General features: G+C 37.0%; 1 protein-coding gene across 3 annotated transcripts in view; it reads left to right on the top strand.

Annotated features, from left to right (window-relative positions):
* The window catches only part of grid1a (glutamate receptor, ionotropic, delta 1a), a 259,377-nt gene that overhangs the window by 220,325 nt on the left and 20,597 nt on the right, over positions 1–18,455 (top strand). For all 3 annotated transcript variants that reach the window (XM_005474294.3, XM_025897629.1, XM_005474295.3), the window contains exons 6-9: positions 3,219–3,392; positions 6,793–6,954; positions 8,072–8,191; positions 18,134–18,235. In XM_005474294.3, the coding sequence (XP_005474351.1) occupies positions 3,219–3,392; positions 6,793–6,954; positions 8,072–8,191; positions 18,134–18,235 (558 nt within the window). The remainder of the gene's footprint in view (positions 1–3,218; positions 3,393–6,792; positions 6,955–8,071; positions 8,192–18,133; positions 18,236–18,455) is intronic.

Raw genomic sequence — 18,455 nt, forward strand, 5'->3', positions numbered from 1 at the left:
TCATCCCACCTTATGTCACATTTCGAATAACCTGTTCTAATTAATCAGCCTTTTTAATGGAATAACAACTCATGCAACGAAGCAATAATGACTCAAACAATCTCTGCTTCCATATGTCCTCACCAAAACTGCAGAAATTACATGGTGTGTCCAACCATAGGATGCACTAGTGTTAGCATCCTCGACTATTTTGAAGAAATTAAAAAACCATTAATTTGCTGGTATGTCTCAGCTGCAGTGTCATTAAATCAGCTGTTGTGGTTTATTTAGCAAATCACTTTTTACTGCCAGCACTAGAGATCATTATTAATAAACCCTAATATAACCCTTGTTTAGTCATCATTGGCCTAATTTACCAATTTGAGGATTGAACTCTTAAATCTTCACAAACTGATGTGGTGCAGTTAACTGAAGCACAGCTATGTTATCCACATTGTTCCCTCTACATAGTGACCCCAAAATAATAACATATCTAATGTTATTCGGACTGCATGCTGCTGTCTTATAGCTCAAGCTTTTAGTTTGTACATTTAAAGTGATATACCTAGGTAAGATAGGTATGTCACATGTTCGCTTTATTGTACGAAGATGTAACAAAACATTTTGTTGTGTTTACTATTTTGTGGCTGTCCTCGACATTGTTAATGAATAATTGTAATGTTGCTTGCTTGATTACATATGATTTTTCAAATAAATTTAAATGAATATAATATGTTTGTCATCGCTGTCACAAGTAAATAAGTTATTTCTTTGTGAAAGTACAGTATTTGGTGTGATTCCAGGTATCGCACTTAATGATCAGCTTTTGGAGGATAGGATTGTATCTCATTTAGAAAACCTTCAATTTTGTATAATTTTCTCCACAGTATCATATCTTCTTTTTGATGTATAAGAAGAAGGTGTTTATGTATTGAAATCTCTGTTTCTGATAACATCGGTCAATGTGTAGCAGATAAGCAAAGACTTCTTTGGATTTCAGTGTTCCTGATGTTTACCTTTATTTTTCTAATATAAAATGACCGCGGGGCAGCAATGATTCGTGTGTATCACTAGATCATTTCATAATATAATAATATTATCGTCTGTCTAGCTACTGAGAGCTGTTCTCCCTCAAATATGTATTCAAAGGACATAAAAAGGTGTGTATGTTCATTGACGAGAACATCTCAAAATAATATCATAACCACGGGGCTTTGCGCTTCATGTCTAACTCCTATTTCCTCTCAGCTTAGTCACCCGCAGCTTCAAAAGAGCACCTTAACTGTTAATTAAATGACTGTCAGATTAATGCTATAATTTTTATATATTTCTAGTGAGGGATTAATAACAGAATGAGCAGCACAAAGAGGATAATTTAGGCTTTCTGTCAGATAGACTTGATTTGATTAATATGTTTTGGTCGTTGAAACATTGCTATACTTTATTCGCTTTTTCTAATATTTAAGTGGGTTATTTTGAAGGGGCTTTAACGACTTGAAGTAATTTTGTGACAGCTGTAGAGTTTAAAAGCAGTTTGTATATTATCTTTTTTCACCAGAATTAATATTGCGATTTGACTTACAGGCTACTGTAATCACATAGAGTGGCCCATTGAGATTAATAACCCTTCTAACGGTTCAAGCCATCCCTCGGATGACCATTTAGTCCGCTTGCCTGAAATATGTGTAATATCTATCTGTACTTTCTCCTCAAAGTTTAAAAGGCACATGTTTCATGAGCCATGTCCTATTGGGAAATGTCACAGCCAGGTCAGGTTATGACATAAATGTCACATGTGATGGTGACAGAATACTTGGACTAGGTGACACTAAAAGTTATGGGAGAGCTCATTTCTGTGAACCATGTTGTGAACCATAATTTGCCTAATTAAAGTGTCCTGGCAACTCGTGAATATTCATCAGTTCCACTTGTCTGGCTGTGAAGAGTCTGAAAAAAAGAGTCATAGGAAAAAAATAGATGAGCTAGAATCACCAATGAGACATATAAAAGATATTTGGGAAATTGACAAAAGAAAAAAGTTCAGCGTGCTCACCACATTGCGTTTTTATAATATGTGTGTTTGACTTAAGATATATGTATGAAGAACACTGTCTAAAAGCAAAAGGCAGTTTGAAAAAAGGCAGATTTGGACTGACAATTTGTAGTGACGGAACAAGACTGATGGTCAGGTAAAGTAAGGTAAAGGTACAAAGAAAGACTTATTAGGAGTGATGGGAAGATAATAAGAGATTGAAAACCACATTAGGCTGAAAGAAGAAAGGGCCTATACAATGACAGAGTCCCTGAGAAATGAACACTGAGTCTGGACAGAAACCAGCAGGAGAAAAATAATTTAGGGAGGTCAATGCGAAAGAGGTAGATCAAAATGTCTGATTAGGAAAACTGATAAAGAGCATGTATTGAGGGGTGTTTGGTGAGGGACCTGGGGATACTTGAGTTTTGACCCGACAATAACCTCACAGCTTTATTGTCAGACGGCATATGAACTCAATGTTTCCCCGGAGACTCATTGTCTGCCTCAGCATTGACGATTGTCCGGCTCTGAAAACTAGTCGGCAGCTCAGTGTCTCATGAATATTGATCTGATGCTTCACACAAGTATCCCCCATAGAAGAGGACCAAGGGTCACCTGAACTATTATTGTGATGGATATACTTCAAATGATCATTGATTTGACTCTGTAATGGCAAAACAAGTAAGTTTTGTAGAAAATGAAGTCTGTCTTTAATTGCTAAAAAAAGGATTTAAATGTTTTAAATCTTGAAATGACTACAATTATTAAAATATTTTGTGTTTTTGAATTAAAAAAACATTAACTTAATTAATTCTGTTTTTTAAACAGAAGTATTCGATGAATTAAGCTTTGGTTAAACATTAAACATTTATAAATTGATACAGAAAATTTACATTCTTAAAATGAAGGTGACCAAATGAGTTTACATTTCAGCCTCACCATTTATCCCTTTTTAATATCCTGGATCTTTTCCCTTAAAACGATATGTGTTTCTCCTGTGTTATCTGATATGTTAATTGTTCAAAAAGTGGTTAAAGTCAAGCCCCTCCAAAGTTCTTTCTTATTCAAATTTCCACCAAAATCCACAGTTTATCTCATTATTTCACATTGTGCAAATGTCGCAATCTAATATAATATGTGACTTTCCATAACTTGTATTCAGTGGAAAAGGGGTATTAAACTGCTTTGTCATCTTCACCTTTAGGAGGTGAGCGACGCAGACATCATGGAGCTAGTTCACAGCTCTCTGGGGCGAATGACCATCATTCGTCAGATCTTCCCGTTGTGGAGGGATACCAATGTTCGCTGTATGAGGAACAATCATCGCATTTCATCTCTGCTCTGTGACCCTCAGGAAGGCTATCTACAGTCTCTGGAGGTAAAATATACTGAAATATGTACTTTTGAAGCCCTACAAGATAGTCACTCAGACTATATTGGTCTGCACGTTACCATTTAACAAATGCAGTACAATCTATTAACTTTTTTTTATCTTGTTTAATATGACAAACCATTTAAAAAAAAAAAAAAAAAAAAAACCTCTTTAGAATAAGTTAAAGGGCTTTTATACTAATGTCTGGCTCCATACATCAGGACCCTGATGATTTTTATCAATATCAGGTATTCTACAAAATATCTTATAACAATACTACATCAAAAATTTTAATGGTGAATAAAAAAAACTGGATAAATGCACTTAAGGCAACATGATTTGAGGCCATGTGAATTATTATTCCAGCCTGAAAAAATACAGTTTTTCCAGAATGTAATTACTTTTATACATTTTTTTAGGTGAATGTTATTGAGGTAAACCAGCCATGTGTAAATCTTTCTTATATTATCTGGGTGTATATTTGATTAAACAAAATCTTGCACAAATATTTTTCATTTTACTTCATTTAGACAGTGGAAGGTTGACGTGATTCCTTAATCAAACATACATGTGAATACATTCTGTTATATTGTGTATAAACATTTAATAAGTCCCATCGTGGCGATCGTGGCTACAGGGGCGATCATGGCTCAAGAGTTGGGAGTTCGCCTTGTGATCGGAAGGTTACCGGTTCGAGCCCCGGCTTGGACAGTCTTGGTCGTTGTGTCCTTGGGCAAGACACTTCACCCGTTGCCTACTGGTGATGGTCAGAGGGCCCGGTGGCGCCAGTGTCCGGCAGCCTTGCTTCTGTCAGTGCGCCCCAGGGTGGCTGTGGCTACAGTGTAGCTTGCCATCACCAGTGGATGACAGGTTGTGTAAAGCGCTTTGGGGTCCTTAGGGACTAGAAAAGCGCTATACAAATACAGGCCATTTACCATACTGATGTTCTGTTTATTTATAGAACAACCACCCTTATTTTTGTCCTTTTTCTTAGTGTGATTGGACTGTTAGATGGTTCCTTATCGTTTGCTTGAGGGTGACTGTAAAAGGTTATAAGTACCTGTTGTCAGTTTGAATGCAGTCGATTACAGCAGATTTTAGTGGAGATGGTTTCTTTTATTTTTTTTTTCCTTTAATCAGGAAAAAGTAACAAAGCAGGTAAACAAAAATCTCTGCTTTTAAACCTTCATTGTCAGTGAAAATACTGAGCATGCTCAAAACACATGCGTATACACCAGCAAAAAAACTACTTTCAGATTTTAATTAAGAGCCTTTAAAGATGCACAACATGATAGCAGTGTGTATTAGACTGATAGCAAGTTCATGCTTGTTCTTTTTTGTTCACTTTATTTTTCTGCCTTATGCATTTTGCTGTGGATACTTTTAAGATAATAAATGTGTGCTTCAGGACCAACAAACTTATTTAATATACTTCATCCAGTACCAGTGACAGATAAAAGAAGCAGGATGTGTTTTTTTTCTGGTTTGTGTTTACCACAAATTGCCTATATAAAGATCTGAGCGTAATTACTTACACAAATTTTCCCCGGTATTTGTAGTGACTGTACAGCGTACGCAGGCAACCATAGTGTAAAGTACAGGCAAGCATCTGCCAAGTGCCAATGAATACAAATACTAACTGATTATGCATGCAACAGAATATATATTAAACTCCCTTGGTACGATAATTATGAGGGACATGAATGCCCATGAATATCAATGACTGCAGCTTAGTGTGTCTAGAGACTAACTGGCAGAACAGAGCAAATTATTGTTTTAAATGAAGGAAAAGGGTTTTTTTTTTTTTAATAACATGCAAATAAACTTAAGTGGCAATGAACCCAAATTACTGTAAACCCGAAATCGGCGCATAACTTGTTAATAAAATCTGATACTGCAAGCTTAATAGAGGCTTCTGTAGTAAAAGGTATGCTCTAAAAATTCTGCTGTCTTTGATTCGTATTAAGGATTTATCAACCATCAACCAGAGGAAAGGTAAATTCAATCAGTGACAAGAAGGGTCAGTGTAGAAGACTCGCCGTATGGCTTTCTTATCTTCCTTACACAATGTCATTCTCTTCTTTGAGTCTTTAAAGTAACCTCACTCACCCAGCCACTTATTGCTTTCAATACAGAGTTAAGAGTGGCTCCTTACACCTCTCACACTTTTGATCAATCCATCTGGAGTGAAATGGCTGTGTTCCCTGTAGCGCTATTGAAATGTTCACATTCCTTTTTATCCATACTCCGGACAGATGGCAAAACCATGTGGTGCGTGCACCCACAGTCCTCAATAATTCACATGGAAGAGGGTTAAATAACGGGTAATGGCCGTTTAAGCATTCATCAGAATAGCTAAACAGTGAGTAAAGTACAGTGCTTTACTGTACTAATAAGCCCCTTTTCAATGCTTCAGCTGTGGTGTGACCTTAGAAATCCAGAGCTATCAAGCTGCATCTCACCTGAACTTAGCTCCTGACTCTGTGACCTTGGGGAGTTAACTTACATGATGTCTTACCACAGAGAAGCCACTGCTTGGAGTGGCAGCTACTATTGCCTCTCTGGATATTCTGCTGTGGGAGGATTTGACTTGACTTGACTCAGAGCAGCTATCAAATCCACTGTCACACTAAGACAGGAAGCATTTGACATGATTCCTCATACGACACACTGCAATTGAATGGGACACTGAATTCATTAGGCGTGTGATTACCGAAGCAGAAACAATTGTTGTTTTGGCATCAGACTCCAGTGGCATCATGACCTTTGCCTCCTGAGAGTGTTTCATGGAAATTGTTTCACAGATGCAAAAAGTCAGATACCGTCATTTTTCATCAAATCAGCTTCAGTGCTCAAGTAGAAAGCTTCCTGCAAACATAAATTTGGACAGTCATGAAAGAAGTAAGCAACCCGGTCTTCTTTTCATCACCAAAAAAGAGGTCCAACTGTTGAAAGTCTTGTCATCATCAAAAGGCGTAGAGGCAATGTGTGGGCATCCTCCAGTTTGTTGTATGGCTGTGGATTCAAAGCAGAAAAGAGTATAGCATAATATGTCCATGTGCACATCTGCAAGGGAGTATAATTATGGTGTCACACTGTCAGACAAAAGAAGCAACTTCTCATAAGCTAAAACTATTTTCCTTCTTCACTAGCAAGAGTTTATTATTCGCCAACAATATTTCTTTTTTCTTTTTTACAGCCCACCTCACCAGAATGAAAAACAAATACTTTTTACTTGTGTGCCACTGCTTTGAGTTTCAGCAGCGAGACACTGTGATATTTCCTGCAGTCCTGAAAACTAATATTTGTCTTCTTGGCAGTATGCTGTGTTTGTGTGCTGTTCTGTGTTACAAAGAAGAAACCAAGAATACATTTTTTTAATAATTTTATTGTTTTCCCTCATCAGGTGTCCAATCTCTACTTGTATGACAGCGTTTTGATGCTGGCAAATGCTTTCTATAGGAAGCTTGAGGACAGGAAGTGGCACAGTATGGCCAGCCTTAACTGCATGAGGAAGTCTACCAAGCCATGGAATGGAGGATGGTCTATGCTGGACACTATTCAAAAGGTATTTGGGATTGAAGTCACTGTTGATTTTTGTTTGGTTGGTTTTGGTTTGTTTTTAATATAGACACTGCTTTTTTCCTTCTAGTTTTTCTTCTTCTAATAGCAGTTGTTTATGGAGTATTTTTTGTCACAGATGACTAAGAGTCAGAAATGCCCAATGAAGAATTTATGAGAAGCATTAGCAGCTATAAAGGGGATTTTTACACTCAAAAGACAGAATGGTGCATTGAACTATTCAGTTATTATTAAAATGAAACCGCTTTTTATTTTGTGGAAGATTCTGGGCTTTGACGCCTTTGCTCGTACAGCCGTCTCTGTTCCCTCATTGAAATAAGGCGTAATATAGCCGAAAGTGGCTTGATGTCATCCATTTCAATCTGATAATGGAATTTTTCATTGTTGCAGAGAGTCATGCTGGTTTAATCTTAAGTGTGAGAGAAAATGACCAAGTTGGGCATGACAAAACGGCAAAGAAAAATGGTGTTCATGGTAGTGGCTATCATATTGTTATGTTATGTCATTCATATGACATGATTTAAGTGAACTAAATTTTCTCTTACACTTTAGGCTTCTTTCTAAAATGCATACAGCATTTTCGTGACTGGTTAGAGCTTCACAACAACACAACGTTTGCCTGAACTTTTCTAAATTGTTTTTTGATAACCTCCTACTGTACCTAAAGGTCTTGTGGAATGGAATTCATAGGTTAAGGCTTATCGTCTTAGAATATAAAGTTGCATACATTTTATGGAATGAAGGATGGTAAACAAAACTCTAAATTCATTCAGTTCTGTGTAACAAAGCTCCATCTGAGCTTAAGCTAAATGGCTTTTTCTTTTAAAAGTAGTTGATTTTTTCTCTATAGAGTCTATACTATAAAGCAAGTTTATTAAATAAATCAATTGTTCAATCTATCTAAATTTTGATGAAAAATATTATGTGCAAAGATATTTATTTTGTGTAATAGAATATGTGTAGGCTATTTGTTATTATTAATAATTTCCAATACCTGTAGATCGTAGACACAAGCACACACCTTACAGAACTTAACTCTGCTTCTTCCCTTTCTTTTTCATAACATCTCGCACATTTAACACATTCTGCTGTTGTTTCAACAGGGGCGGATAAGTGGCCTGACTGGACTGATGGATTTCCGTGCCGAAGGCTCTAATTCTCATGTACAGTTTGAGATTCTTGGGACCAGCTACAGCGAGACATTTGGGAAAGATGTGAAACGGGTGAGTCTGGAAAATTTTATGTACACTTATTGTACTTGTCTCTTGAGTCCTGGAAAATATACCAAACACCTGAGATCATTTATTTTCTGTGCAAGTTGTGAAAGTAAAACAAAAGAAAAACATTTTTTAAACCTTACCTAAGAACAGAGACACAGAATCAGATTTATTGGGACATATGTTCTCTTTTTCATAGCCATAAGTAAGCATATAATATATCATACAGAATAATATGTTGGATTTTGCAACATTTTCTTTTCACAACATCATATATTCTGTACATTAGAACACAAGCTAGTTCACTGGAATAGCGGTGGGTGTTTACTTAGTGTGAGGGCTGGAGAGAAATGTAACTAAAATTAAACTGTCATCATGCAAATGCCCCTTTTCAAATCACCTATATTTAGGTAGTCAATTTCAGAACAAGGAAAATTGTTGTCCTGACAGTTTATTTTTCTCTGAATGTTTATTTATCGCACGTAACAGTTGTGGCTAACTTATTACCAGCGAGGACCCTCTAGGATATGTGTCCACGAGAATCAAAACTGGGTAAACCTTTTTATCAGAGATCTTGAAGGTCCTTTGGGGGTTCTTGTTAGAGGAAATATTCCATAGAAGCTGTCCACTTGTCTTTTGGTTTTGCATCGTCACTTCCCAATCTTTATTCTTTGGTTCAAAGACCTGAAGCTAAATGGTTTTTCCTGGTTCATGGGGTGAATTAAATGAACTTACATGCAGGACAGAAACTCACCTGTACGCAAACTCCTGAAAGCCGTGGTCACAGGGATTAACTTCTTGTCATTGAGGTGACAGGTATTTGGGTGCCCTCTACTGGAGCTCTGGAATTAAACTGCTCTTTTTCCTATAGTCATCCATTTCATCCCACCAACCATCTTGGCTTGTTCTACGATCCAAGAATTAAAATAAAAAGTGTGTGTATCTGTGTGTGTGTGTGTGTGAATATACTTTTATTATTAGGGTTTGTTTTTATTAAAACACATCATCTCTCATGATGGACACAGACATTTGCCTGTTTTCCATCAGGCTCTGTAAGTTGATTTTGGACTTTTTACTGCAAAACTTGTTTGATCTTTGTGGCAGTGTAGAGCTGAAGTGAGAGATTGAGAGCATTATTTGTGCTCTCCTTCCTTAGCTGTAATTTGTTTGTCGCTGTTTGTCCTGATTCAGTCAGGGGCTTCTTCTTGAATGAAGAGGAATTGAGTTTCTCGGCAATCTATGAAGAGCAGGACTGACCAGAAGCAGTAATGAAGATTTAATCACCACTCAGCCTAACTGAAATCATGGAGCCAATTCATCATAATGTGGTCATTAGCATTAGCTAGGAGGACAGACACCCAGAGGAACATATATACACACTGTGCACTCCATAATAAACATGCACTGTACAGCCTGTTTATCTGTCTGAGATCCTCGTTGAATCTCAGAAACCTTTGAGCGTACAGCCAGGCAGACATAGAACAGAGGCCAGAGAGCAAGCTAACATGTGGACGCTTATATCTCAAAATCATTAGAGGCACAAGGGGACAGCAAGGCCAGATAATGGGGACAGCAAGGTCAGATAATGGGGTGCCAGCTGCATTCAGTGCTGCTGTTCATTACCCGTTGTGTTCACTAGCTGGCAGATCCATTTACTCTGAGAAAACAGACATGAATTCATCTACCGCTCCTCTCTCTTTCGATGTATGACACTAATTATTATACCACACTAGAATGCCTCTGCAATATGATGCTGGGTTCCTGTTTAGTCTTTTCTTTTTCTTTCCCAAGTTGGGTGTAAAAGAGGGTCCATGTTGCACTCCACATGCCAACCCCTCTCCACCCTTCCCAGCCATCCCCATTCTGTCCCTTTCACTTCCCTTTTATCCTTTCTTCTCATTTCCCATCCTGCTCTTCCTTCCCTCACTCTGGTCACTTCTTCCCTTCTTCACTAACCCTTTCTGCTCATTTTTCAACCCTGGTTTCCTCCCTCTCCATCATCATTTATCTGCATTCAGTCCATTTTCTTCCCAGCCTGATAGGTCTTAGATGAGGCGTCTTTCTGGTTAGAAACTGTAATGAAGACTGAAATACTATTTCCTGGATGGCTACTGTGAGTTTTCTCCACCATCTAGAGCTGATGCAGAGTGATCGATGCTGTTGTTGTTGTTGTTTTGGTTTCCCAGTTTGCTCTTATTGATGTGTCAGCTCGTCTGTAAGCAGATATTGCTAATGACTTCCAGCTTACACGAAGCTCTGATAGAGAAAAGTCAATTCATTTGAATGTAATTGTTCCTTCAAGCCACTATCTTGCATGTATCATGCAGTAGTTATTCGCGAATGTGTCTACAGCAACGGCACTGGTGTTAATGTATTATTCGGAAACACTTTTTAACACACTTAAACTAAAAATATTACCCTCTGTTAAATATTACTGTATATCTGCTTGATAGTCTCTTAAAAGGTCTGCTTTGAATTCTCTTCATTTAATTTTATGGTTGAAATGTTAGTCGTGGAACTATAACATGCAGCAGCTAGTGCTGATGTTCCCTTTGACACTGTTCCTAACTGTCCTATTTTGTAATGAAAAAAATCTATGATATGGCGGCCTAAGAAATGTGTGCAACGAGATACTAACCAAGCTAGGAGATATTACGAACATACTTTAATCTAAAAAGGTTCAAGTTTTGATTCATAACAGCAGTTCAGTTTGCTACAATGTATATGCACAGTGTTTGCTGAATCTTGTAATTTAGCTGGTTATTACAGTACATGCATCTTTTAAACTCCTCCCCAGGATACTAAAACAACTTTTTCATCAGCAGTTATAATCTGGTATGTCTGGCAACTAGCTTCTTGGACGATTTAAGTAAAAATACAACAGATTCAGAAGAGGGTACATGTTAACAATTCTGGTTGCCAACACTTTCCTAAAACCTACCCAAGTGCTGCTAACTGGAGCAGTCTTTGCACCATATCAGACCGAGTCTGTGCACTCATAATCCGGCCAAATCTGTCAACGTTGCATCGACCAAGCCAAGCTTAGACACCAGGGATCCAAGTGTATTTCCCTTGGTTAAATCAGCCGCTTAGTCTGGATAAAATCACCCTTTAAAGTTGTGACTTTTGATATTCATGATAGTAGATAGTAGGTTCACATGAGCTCTATTGTGGCTTGTTGCATCTAAAAAGCAGGCATTCATTGATCGCTGATTTATTCATCCTCAACCCTATTTCTCATAGACCCATGAGGCAGAAATGACATTAAATAGTCTCTAAAGGGCACTTCTCTCTTTCCGACAATAGATCTGCAGGGGGTTGATAGGGCTGTTGATCTAGCGATTCATTTGCCAGGCTCTGAGATGTCTAGCTTCTGGAAACTCACTTTCTGGCTCCTGTGCTGTTTTCAAATCTCCTGTACCTACTTTGGTTTTAACCCACAGGTGGATAAAGACCAATGCTATGAGCTATGAGCATTTCATAAGCTAAAACACAAATTAGGTCACCTTTATTTTAAATGTTATATCATAATGTACTTCTGGGCCAATTAAAATTAATTATTTTTGCTGGGTCTGTGCTCTCACCAGATAATTATTACATTTGGAAAGTAATAATTACATTTTTTTTTTACATACATTCCGTCACAGGCCCCTGTAAGCAGAGCCAGACACCTGTTAATGCTGAAAATCCTCAGTTGACAATTGGCATCGATAAAATTAACAGCTTACTGAAGCTCCATTAACCATATCCAATTTATTTAGTTTAGTAAAGTTGCATAGTCAGAAATAAATAAATCACAGAAGCATAGTAATCCTGTAACTTGTGCAACTGTTATCATGTGCAAATTGCCTTTTCTCACAAGTGTCTGCATAAAAGAGAAGCATTAAAACTGTCTGTACCCACTTACGCTTGTCTGACTGCCACACTGTGCTGACAAAAGTAAATCCTTCTGAGAGTCTCAAATAATTGGATGAAAAGTGGATGATATTCTCTTCATCCCTGAATGTATTTTCTCTTACATGCTTCAATCCATCATAAAAAATAATACTGAACAAATGTTAACACCCTTATAACCGGTGATATTATTTTAAATGCGCAAAATCATCTGCTCTTTGTTCACTTTTCAACAAATTTAATGATTTGAAAACAGAACCAGTGCCCTATGTTTTACGTTAGCCTGCAAATTTGCATGTCACACCATCATATTTTTATTTTTAAAGTCAACACTGTATACAGTGACTCAACGGATCTGCCTTTCTTCACCTTTTGTATGCAGTCGTTTACTATAATAATTTATATAAAAAGAGAGGAAGGGTTATATCGCTGCTTGAATAACTGCACTTATCAAACTACTGTGGCACACATTGTACATTGTACAAAAATGGGGTGAACTCATTTTCATTTTGTATTTCTTGTTCCTTTTCCGTTTTGTCCGTTTCGATTCCCCTTCATTTCATTTTTTTCCACTGTCTGACACAGTTTTACAGACTAAATCCTGCTTCATGTTGCTTATTAGAGGTTAGAGTGATAGACTGGCGCCATGTCTGCCAAGCTCATTTTTAGTATATCAGGACAGATAAGATGTCTCTTGTCTTGGCTAATTTAAATGGCCAGCTTATTTTTCACTGTAGTGCTGATGATTAGAGATAACAGAGCTAGTCCCACTCCACCGTTTTCCTCTGGGATGGAGAAGGTAAAATGGAACATTAAAAATAAATATGTATTGTGTCCATTTGTACAGACAAATCATGACAACACATCTGTGAATATTTATTATAGAGATACTTTAAACTTTTGCAGCAGGGATAACTCTTGTCGGTACTGTCAGGGCACTGGTGCATTAACATCTGTTTGGGTTTTGAGTTGAATGGCAGTATATAATTACAAATGCTATTAGCTTGCTCTATCAATTTACCTTTCTTAAATTTTGAAATTTGAATTGTAGCTACAATAACCAGTGTAGCTTCAATTACCCTGTGACTTTTATTGAGTGCTCTGATACAGTGTGTTTTTTATCCATTAAATTATTTACATTTACATTTTGTTATTTATATTTAATGGTATGGTATATGTAATGGTATCATTTAGCTTTCACATGCCGAGTTGGGTTATATACCTAGCTAAATGTATAAAACGTAGGAAGCACCAAGTCTTTGGAGCAGTACTCTAACAGAAAACGTTTTGGTGCATTTTTTTTAGCTCTACAAAAGACGAGCGACCTTTCCAGGGTGTACCCGCCTCTAAAATAGCCTTCTAGGATAGGCTCCAGCCCCTGAATCTGATGCGTTGAAGAAAATGGATTGATGGATTTTTTTTTTTTTAAATGGGAATATAGTATGTAAGGCAACATTTTAAGAAGCAAGAGTCCCTGCTTGGTTTGACCACCTTTAGTCTTTGTCATAGATGTAGTTTCTTTAGGGAGTCAGGTGTAATTCTCCAGACTTCTGACTGATCGCGTTCTGTTGTGCACTTTCCTATCCCAGTATGCTTTTCCTACACTGGCAGTGTTTATGGGATCATTATCATGCTGAAAAATGAAGCTGTTACCAATCTGAAACTTTCCCGACGATAACGTGTGGTGGATCAATATCTGACAGCACTTTTCTGCTAGACGTCTCTCCTGAGCTCCTGTGTACATATTGAGGACAATTTGAACAAACAATTTCAAGTTTGGATTCAACACCTGTTGCCGCTTATTTCCAGCCCAGTTTTTGTGTAATCTGGCACATTTCAGCCTTTCTCTTTGTTTCTATTTGTTCATAACTTGGCTGCATAACAGCCACAATTTCACTTAGACCACTTCTGATAAGGCTTCAATGAATAGAAGATGAATTAACTGAAGACCCAGAATATAGAAATATATAGGGGTGAGTCAATACTTTTGCACAGTACTGCAGTATACTATTAAATGTTTTTAATAAGAACGGTTGATTCAAGGACACCTAGAAAGACTCACCTGACACAAGCAGTGACTGAGGTAGGCATACTCATATGATGAGTCACACGAAGATTGTGGGTCAATAAAAAGCTTTCTTGTGTGATGGGCTTGTCAATATGTAAGCACTTGGCTCACTAAACTAGCAAAAAGGACAAGCAGAATAGCTGCAACTAGCTCAAACTGTAGTTCCCTGTCCATAATGATGAACATTTAAAAGTTTCCATAAAATGGAACCAAATGCGCTCTGTTAGTTTTTTTTAGACCATCCAATAATTGAGACAGTTGTAGCTCTGTGAAAGGAGAGCTATCTGACTGCCATCCTTTTGTTGTTTTCAAATAGTCATTGGCATTTACTGAGCAACATTACAGATGATTATTTAAATCCATTGAGCATCATGACCATTAGCTAAATAGCAGCCTGTTTTCGTTGTGACTTTTTAAATGGTTTAGAGCATTCTCATTTGCACAATATCCTCCAAACAAAGCATACACCTTCCAAATAATTTAACACATGTGACTTTGTTTGAACTTAAATAAATAGCACAAGTAAAAGGACTGCTTTAAAATTGTAGGAGAGGTCTTCTAAGAAAAGTACATATCATCGCGATTAAAAATTACCGGTGGTATAAACCATCATCTTAGTTTGTTCAATTGCTGTTCAGGAGAAATCCTTTCATAGGAAGCAGGTTAGGTTGATCTTTATTTTTTCACATCATTTTATTGTTGTATCATAAAAAAACTTGAAATGGGAGGTTAGTACTAAAAAGTGGTTAGTACTACCTTATTATTATGTAAAGAAACATCTATGGCTCACCTTCATATAGTATTATAATTCTCTTCGGTGTCTATTTTCATGAAATTAGATACAGTGTTGTCAAAGAATACATATCAATTTTAACTATTTGAAATGGTTTTACTGATAATTTCCAGCTTTATTTATGCTTCAATGTATGAATTCGTACTTCAGTAGCATCTGTGCTTTCTGTCTTCTCACATACTTGACATACACTTCACTATCAACATAGCCTCACCTCGAGAATGAGGCAGAAATTGTGTGACATTTTCAGAGATTTGTGTGCCCTACTTGAACTTTTTATTAGAGCAAACATGCACCTCATTGTCAAATTAAAGCGTTGTTATATTTAACAAGCCACTCTTAATTAAGATTTGTTTCCCTCAGCGACATCGTAATTTTCACAGTTGTTTCTTTGTGGAATTTATTCCCCGTGACTTCTTGGATTTCCTCCCATAGACTGAATACGGATCGGACTTCCTTCATAAGTTCATAAGATCTGCAGTTCAAAATGAAATTAGCAAAAAAATTGTATTTACACTTTAACCTCAGATAGAAGATTTGTTCGTTCATTCAAAAGTCTTGTAATGTGTAACTAATAGCTTAGCGATGCAAAGACTTTAGGAAAAAGTTAAACCCTAATCAAACGGAGAGCTCGAAGGAGCTGGAAAAAAAGTCACTTTACATCAAACAACAAAAATCAAACAGCAAAAAACATTTTTTCTGTAATACATCCTCTCTTGACATAAATACCCATCTTTTTTCACTGTCACGTCCTCGGAAATCTCATCACATTTCCTTTATTTGTTGCAGACAGATTGCATTATTATTTTATAGTAAAGCAATTTTTAACCTACAAGTGACTTTTCAAAGCTGGTAATCAAAGCCCACCGTGCGTCCATTCATTTGTTACTCTTTCAGATGCAAGAAGTGTGGCTTTGCCGTATATATTGTTTGTGACCTTCCTGGTGGCATGCTGGTGTGCAAAGCTCTGTGAAGTAGAAGTGTTCCTCTTTAGTGTTCTTCAGTTTACAGAGCACAGATTGCTCAGTGTTTTTCACTGAGGGCAAAGCTGCTCATGGAGAAAATAGACCCCTGTGAAGCAAACAATGCAGACTGACATTTTGCCCCAGCACACACTTAGAAACACAAACATGCAAGCCAGTTGTATACTCCGATGATCCAAAGCATTATTACCACTTATATATGAGGCGAATAACGTCTGTTCTCCTACTCAGCATGTTGGATGCGAGACAAATGGACAAATGTGAGTTTGATTGGAGCATTTCAGAAAGAAAGAGGCTTAGGGGGGTGTCTCAAAACAAGAACTGGTGATAGGGTGTGGACTGATGGGCTCGAACAAGTCTGATCCACCTTGATCCACCATGAACTTGAACAAGTTGACTATTACAGTAGAAGTGTTGAATACATGCTTTCAGAGCTATGCTCATAACCTTTGTAAGGTTCATATATTTCTAACAAAACATGATTTAATGCAAGACATGACATTTTAGTCATGAAAATGTGACTAAACACAAACAGTCATCTATGATCCTTCACTGTGCTTAGAAGTCACAATTCATTAGTGGAATCCTGGAGGAGGAGAAAACTGTTCACATACCAACAGAAGCTGGTGTGCTACAAGCATGATTCATTTCATCGATCATTTTGCAGTGAAGCTATACATAGCAATGAGAATTTGCAAACTTGCATGCTCTGCAGATGGGCTGTGAAGAACAAAAGATCCAGCTGATAATGAAATACACTTGTGATGTTTTATCAAAGCCTCTGTGATTGCCTCAGATACTTGCTTTTTATTCACAGATGGATGCTTTTGTTGCTCCCTTTTGTGTCTGCAGTAATTGTTGCTTTCTCTTGATTGTGTTGTTGTTTGTAATTTTAAGTTTGCATTTGTGAATGGTGTAAGTGACTTTTTTCTTCACTTTGTTTTTCTTATAAAACATATAGTCAAATGGAGCATTACAAGAACAACAGACAATAGATACAACATAACACCTAACATCAGATTATTAACACACTTCATTACACTAATATAATCATATTTTAATACTCAAACATGCCTTATGTATGTTTATATGAAACAGAGAAAGACCATTGGTGCTCACATGTTCTATGTAGCAGTTTGGACAATGATCAAACAACTGAGGAAGTTTTTCAAAATCCTTTTGATTTGAGCACACAGATGGGCCTGGATTGCAAAGGGTCTCACTGTCTGTTCAGCATGTGACAGTTTTCTTTGGCGTAAGATTTGCCGGTTACATTTGTGTTCATTTTAGTGTTATCATCTGCTGGCTCAGCATCCACTGAGCGAGGTTAGGTGGAATAAGCTAACTAAATGCTTAAAAACATAAAAAATCTTCTTAGAAATTTAAAAAATATGAAGCTCAAGTAATGATTTAAAATATATGTTGGAATAAAATAAAACTCATATATGATTTACCATATTTTAAATAGACTAATCTAACAAAACTATAGTATGACTTTTGCATACTTTCTATAGCATAGTGCTTTTTTTAATGTTTTCGCTGGAGCTCAATGTGCTGTTGGCAAAAAAGGTCTGTTGTCTGACCGTGGGCCACCATTCTTGTCCTGTCAGCTCAAATCTCAAAGACCACTCCAAATGACACATCAGATCCTTGAGAATTCTTGTCCAGCTAGCAGCACTGATTAAGAATTTAACAAACACTAGACTCACAGACGTGAGGTGTGGCTCAAAAAGTTGATAGTGTGGAATGAGAGTTTTAAAGTCAAGCGATATCTTAGACTCGAGACACAAACTCAAAGTGACTGGTCTGAAATTCTGTTTATCTGTTTTGTTTTTATTCTCAAATTTTCCACATGATGAGCTCGAAGTGCATAAAATATCCCCATCGTATTCATTTTGCATATCTTCATTCTTATTGCCACTTTCTTTGTGTGTGCGCGCCAATACATTTGTAGTTGAAAACATAGGAATTTAATATCCAACCAGTTTAGATGTTAATGCAGGCATTTGGCGACTCAGTTATGATTATCATTGTAGGGAAACAACACTATACAATACTTATACTTCAATACAAACACTTCAGCTCTCATGCTTGGTATTTATTCTGTTCTACCTGTAATAAATATATTACAGAGCTGTTCTTTAGAGGCTTGCTACCTGATGAGGTCTTATTTTTTCCTCATTTGTCTTATTTCTCTTTCTCCTTATTAGCTGGCAACTTGGGACTCCACTCGTGGTTTGAATGGTAGCCTAAAGGAGAATCGGATAGAAAGTGGTATGCATGGAGTAACACTCAAGATTGTAACATTACTGGTAAGTTGTGGGAGTACAGTGAATCTATTAACACTTGAACTGCGTAGGCAAATATCTGAGAACGAAACAAACACCAAAATATAAGCAAACACATTTTTTTCTTTTTACCCACAAATTAAGCATCAGTGTTTCCGTAGGACACACACTAGAACAGTTTCACTGCATTTTTTTCAGATATTCATACATTAACCCTATTTTTGACATTACCTAGGGTTTCCAT

The sequence above is a fragment of the Oreochromis niloticus genome, linkage group LG13, assembly GCF_001858045.2.
Source record: "Oreochromis niloticus isolate F11D_XX linkage group LG13, O_niloticus_UMD_NMBU, whole genome shotgun sequence".
Taxonomy (NCBI): domain Eukaryota; kingdom Metazoa; phylum Chordata; class Actinopteri; order Cichliformes; family Cichlidae; genus Oreochromis; species Oreochromis niloticus.